Below are 5345 nucleotides of genomic sequence, written 5' to 3'. Positions count from 1 at the left end.
TCTAATAAGAAATTATCATCATCCAAGAGTCTTCTCAAACCATCTAACCTCCTCATTTTTTTTTTTCTAATAAAAGCATCACATCCAATATATGTAGTTATTTGCTTTTATCCTAGTTCTTAAATACAATATGCCGTATTTTGCAAGAATATAAGTGATGTGTTGCAACTTATTTTTTATTTTTAAATTTCTTTCATTCTTGAAAGAAAAGTAATATATTTTCATGGACTAGATTTTTCCTTACTAAAAAATTCCAAAAAAACAGTTGGTTTTTGTCTTATGGACTACAATAGCATGTGCAGAGAGACACGGGAGTTTAATAACATCCTTAAGAAGCGGGAAAAACGGACAACCATGCTTAGTAAATTTTTCCATAAATACTTTAAGACCTGTAAAAATAAGTGAAATAATTTTTGCTTAAATTAAAACCAACTTTTGCATAAGTTTAAAATTTTTCTTTTTTTTAACAAATTAATTACAATCAATAAAAAGATATTTTAATTAAAAAATGTATGAAAACATATTCCTACTTCCTCACGCAATACTGTTACAGATTTGAAGCATTTGAGAGAATAGATAAATAAAAAAATAAAAATGGTGATTATTTAGAAGGAGCATATGCCATGAACGATTCCCTTCAGAATCCTGATTCCTCAGCCACCAACACACCTCACTCACTTCTCCACATCCAATGCATTTTTTTGTCATCATTATCATTCAGATGAAGCCTGAACCAAATAATTAACATTGCATTTTCAAGCCTTCAAACTCACCATTAATTACTTTAAAATTCAATACTAATCTGATTAGAACAATGTATTTGCATAACAATGAGAATTGATTTGTTATTCATTCCCCTAACGTGAGCAAAGAAAGAATCAATGATAACACAGTTTATGAACTGAATTGAACTCCCCGTTCCTAAAACCCAATCTTTACATACACAACTAACAAAATCAACTCAACAATAACTCAGAAACTAATATGAAATTGTTCATGAGTTAAGAATATACAGCAGAAGCTTTAGATACTGAGAAGAAGAACTTCCCTGCTTCACTACTTCACTACTTCACTCTGCATCGTGTTTGCAGAAAATAGTTATGGCGAAGAACCCCACAAAACTTCAGCAGCAATGGTGGCAGCTTCGGCATCAGAAAGAGAAGCTTCTCTAACTCTCACCAGAATCTCCGGTTTAAAAGCCCTTTTCTCTCTCTGCCGCAACCCTTCCCCAACCTCCAACTGCACCGCAAATCTTGCCACGCAGCTCGCAAAAGGGAATCTTTCCAAAACCCCACAAACTCTCTCCTTCCCAATCTCAATCAAATCGCCACCGTTCTCCGCCCTCTGCAACTCTACCAGCTTCTCCACCAATCCCTCCTTCACCATAGCCTCCACCGCTTCCTTCCGCCCGAAGTACCCAATCTCCAACACGCACTCCAACGCCAGCACCTGCAGCTGCAGATCGCGTGAATTCAACAGCGCTATCACCTTCGGAATCCCCCCGTTCGATTCGATCTCGTCCACCAGAGGAGACCTAATGGACCTGATCAGCGAGCACAGCACCTCCAACGAGTGCACAGAGCCCATCGACACCAAAGCCCGCACGGTTGGGCCCATCATAACCTGGCCCACGAACACGTCTTTATTGAACCGGATCAGCGCCGCGACGGCTAGACCACCATGCTCGCGAACCCGGTCCGCGTACTTTTCATCCAGGAGAACCGTTTCCAGCGAGTAGAAGAGCTTGAGTTTGAGAACCAAATCCTGCAACTCGCGGTTAAACCCCTGGGAGATTCGGTCCCGGAACTGAGTCAACAGCGCCACCAACTCGCTAACACCATCGCTGGGGTTCCGTAGCGAAGCCGAGAGGGCGAGGAGCGTTTCGCGGTCGATCCACGCTTGGATTTCTGACTCGATCGAGACGGCGAGCCGAGAGAGGGAGTGCGTGGAGAGCGGGCGCGTGAGGAAGGATCGGAGACCCTTGGAGTTGTTGAGAGAGTGGAGGAGGGTTTTGAGGCGATTAAGGTAGTCCGAAAGCGCGTAGAGTTTGGGGTCTGACGAGGAGAGAATGGTTTGAAACTCGAGAAGCGCCTTCACCGCCGGAGAGTCGGAGGTGTGGTGTCGTTGGATGTGGCGCGTGGCTTGTTTGAGAGCTTCCAGCACTTGCAGGATTTGTGGCGCTTTCTCTCTCTCTTCCATCGATCTCTCTTTCCAATCTTTCATTGATTCCGAATCCTTTTCTTCCACCCATTCCTTTTATACTGCATAATCAAACTGAAGATGCAAACTTTCTGCATTGCGTGGCCTTTTCCCACTCTTCCTTTTCTGCTTCTCAACTACTCTAACCAATCACCTATCTTACTCCTCCCCCACACTTTTTCTCAATATCATGTTTTCAATTAAACAACCTTTTTATTATTTTTAATTATTATTAAAATCAACATTAATGTTCCTGCACTTCTTTTATTAAATCAATTTTTGTATATAGTTATATTTATTTAATTTTACGTCAAATTTATTAAGTTGAGTAATAAATAACCCGAGCTCTTACTAGTTCATATTAAATGAAATATTGAGTTACAATAATACTTTTTATAGCAGAGAAAAATATTAAATTTTCATACGAGATTATTTATAATTGGAGTGTTTTTAAAAAAATTATACTTTACCAATTCAGCCGACAAAATAATAGACGCGTTTTTTATTTTTCTACTTTACCGATTCAGCTTAACGAAATGAAGGTTATTTTTGGCCACATCTTACTTTTCTTGTCATATACATTTTTTTTTAATAAAACAATATGTTTTCAAAGTTTATTGTCTCCAAAAAAATTATAATTATTAGCAATTTTAATGATTTCGCAACACTATAATCATAAATAGTATAATTAATAATAAAAACTTAATGTTTTACTCTTTCATCCAGAACAGTACTAGTTAACTCAATGTTTAATATTAATTAACAAAAGTGAGTTATTTAATTACTTAGTTTTATACATGTAGTACTAATATTACATCATCTAATCCTCCTCTCTAGCTCTCAATTATCTCTTTGATATTAATTCTAAATTTATTTTTTTCCAATACCAGATTACATCTTCCAAAGTATGAGACAGAATAAGTTTATCTTTATTTTATAATACCGTAAGAGCTAAGAATTATTATTTGAGGTACAATCATCCAAACAATTTTATGTAATAAGCTTAACGTAATATTATATTTTTTACTATTTTAGTCTGAATATTAAGATACGTGTATTAAAGGTATTTATATTATTTGTTCTAGCATAAATGATTATGATTATTAATTTAAGTTACATTAGTCGAATTCATTGTATCACGAGAAGTTGCACATACTTTGGTTACAAAAACAGAAACAAACACGCGTATGTCTAAGTTGACTAAGTTCGTGGTTGCAGTATATCACATATGTGTGGTGATATTGCATGAAAAAGGTGGTTGTTTTCGAAGATTTCTACGTAGTATTTATTTTTTTTATTTTTTTATGGCCTTGGTTGTATAATTGTTTAATTTTTGTTACGTGAATTTAACTTGAGGCCATCTTATGTTTTTTGTTTACTTATAATTCTTTTCATGCAAGACAAATGATTATTATGTTTTGAGATGTTACCAAGGAGATGTTAAAGTGAATAACAATAATTAACATGAATTTCTAGAAAAAGAAAAGATTTTTCAAATTCTATAATCTACAATGATATAAGTGTAACATCCCATTTAATAGCTTTTTCATACTATCAAACAAAACATTGTATCATGATAAAACATAGCAGGTAGTAGGGGTAACAGTCATACACACATAGTATATGTATCTAGTACAGTCCTCCACTTCTACATCTATAAACACGTATACACAAGGTAAGAGTAGGTAGAAAAGATGCTAAACTACACCCAAATCCTCAAAATACAGTAGAAGTCTAAACTATAGTGGTACTCCTTGTCAGGCTCCAACTCCTACTCAAGAGGGGGCATCTCCATCTGGTTTCTGCTCTGCTCCCACCAAACATAGGTGATCATTGCAAAAGGGATAATACGCAAAAGCAAACAACACGAACGAAAAGGGTAAGCTAACTGAAGGAAACAATATCGATACACTTTTGCAATTAGAGATATCATTTATAGCATAAAGTTCAATCCTAATTTATAGACTCGATATCCAGATCGTGTAAGTGACGTTGGAGCTCTTGGTGGCTTGCACCTGTAACGGTTCCCAGACTCTGCAAAGTCTGGACACATGGAGTATTCACCCGACCGTTTCCAGGGTAAGTCCCCTCCACGTCTAAGACTTGATCAAGTCCGACGACGAGGACCTCCTGCTACTCCTCACGACATAATCCATTCTACTCTATCTGAGCTTGAATGATTATTGGAGTTTCAGGATACCAACCATTTTAGATTCCTTACATCCTTACACACACTACAAATTACACATGGATTTCCCTTGAAATTCCATTTTAATCTCATCTTCTCATAACTTAAATTCATCCAATTAAATCATTCAATACTTCAATGGTAGCATTCCAACCATGCAGGGCCTAATTCGCACAAAGATGCATTAAAACATATGTTTTTACCCAAGCAAACAGATTTGGAACACTACTAGTGCAGTAGCTCTCGCTCAGGCTAAAAAGTCTAGCCTAGGCGAGAGGTTATCTCGCTCAGGCGAATCAGTCTCGCCTAGGCGAGACACTAACAGTGGCAAAAAGAGAAAAACATGGGCGGACTCTCGCTCAGGCTAGGCTGGTTCGTCCAGGCGAAATCGTTATCTCGCTCAGGCGAGACTTCGCGCAGGAACAAAGACTTGTTTCCTGGTGTTTTCGCTCAGGCGAGCGTCACTTGCCTAGGCGAAAATACCAGGTCACGAGCCTGTTCCTTCATACGGTGAGCCAGTTTTTCTCAATCACAAACAATTAATCATCAAATCATGCAATTCAAACACCAGTTCATCAATCAAACATGCAATTCAAACTCATCTACCGATTTCCTATTTGAATTAAGAAGATTGGTTAGCTTCCCTTACCTCTATATATATAAATCCTTCTAATTAGCTAAGATCCTCCCACCTAAGAGCTTCAGCTGTACCACTTAGTGAGGTGGAGGAAAATGATGAGTTGAAGCTGAGAGGGGAGATCCTGAATTGGCCTCAGGTTTATGTTCTAAAACAGTGAAATAGTAATTTAGAAATCCTCTTTTGATAGAGAGAAGGCAGAGGAAAAGAAGAGGGAGAAGGGGTGCTGTGAAGTGCAAGGTGTTTTCTGTGGTGTGGGTGGCAGAGAGAAGAAAGATCAAGAAGCTGGAATATTTGGGTTCCTACAATAAAAAATTTAAT

General features: G+C 37.6%; 1 protein-coding gene across 1 annotated transcript; it reads right to left on the bottom strand.

Annotated features, from left to right (window-relative positions):
- Positions 1–819: 819 nt before the first annotated feature.
- LOC114179276 (uncharacterized) lies at positions 820–2373 on the bottom strand. The gene has a single exon (XM_028065547.2). It carries the CDS (start codon positions 2221–2223, stop codon positions 1099–1101), a length of 1125 nt encoding a protein of 374 aa, XP_027921348.2. The 5' UTR covers positions 2224–2373; the 3' UTR covers positions 820–1098.
- Between the last annotated feature and the right edge of the window lie 2972 nt (positions 2374–5345).

The sequence above is a fragment of the Vigna unguiculata genome, chromosome 3, assembly GCF_037176805.1.
Source record: "Vigna unguiculata cultivar grain cowpea cultivar isolate G323 ecotype 2 chromosome 3, ASM3717680v1, whole genome shotgun sequence".
In the NCBI taxonomy this organism is placed as follows: Eukaryota; Viridiplantae; Streptophyta; class Magnoliopsida; order Fabales; family Fabaceae; genus Vigna; species Vigna unguiculata.
The sequence above is the reverse complement of the archived record's forward strand: the minus strand, read 5'-3'. Positions and strand labels throughout refer to the sequence as shown.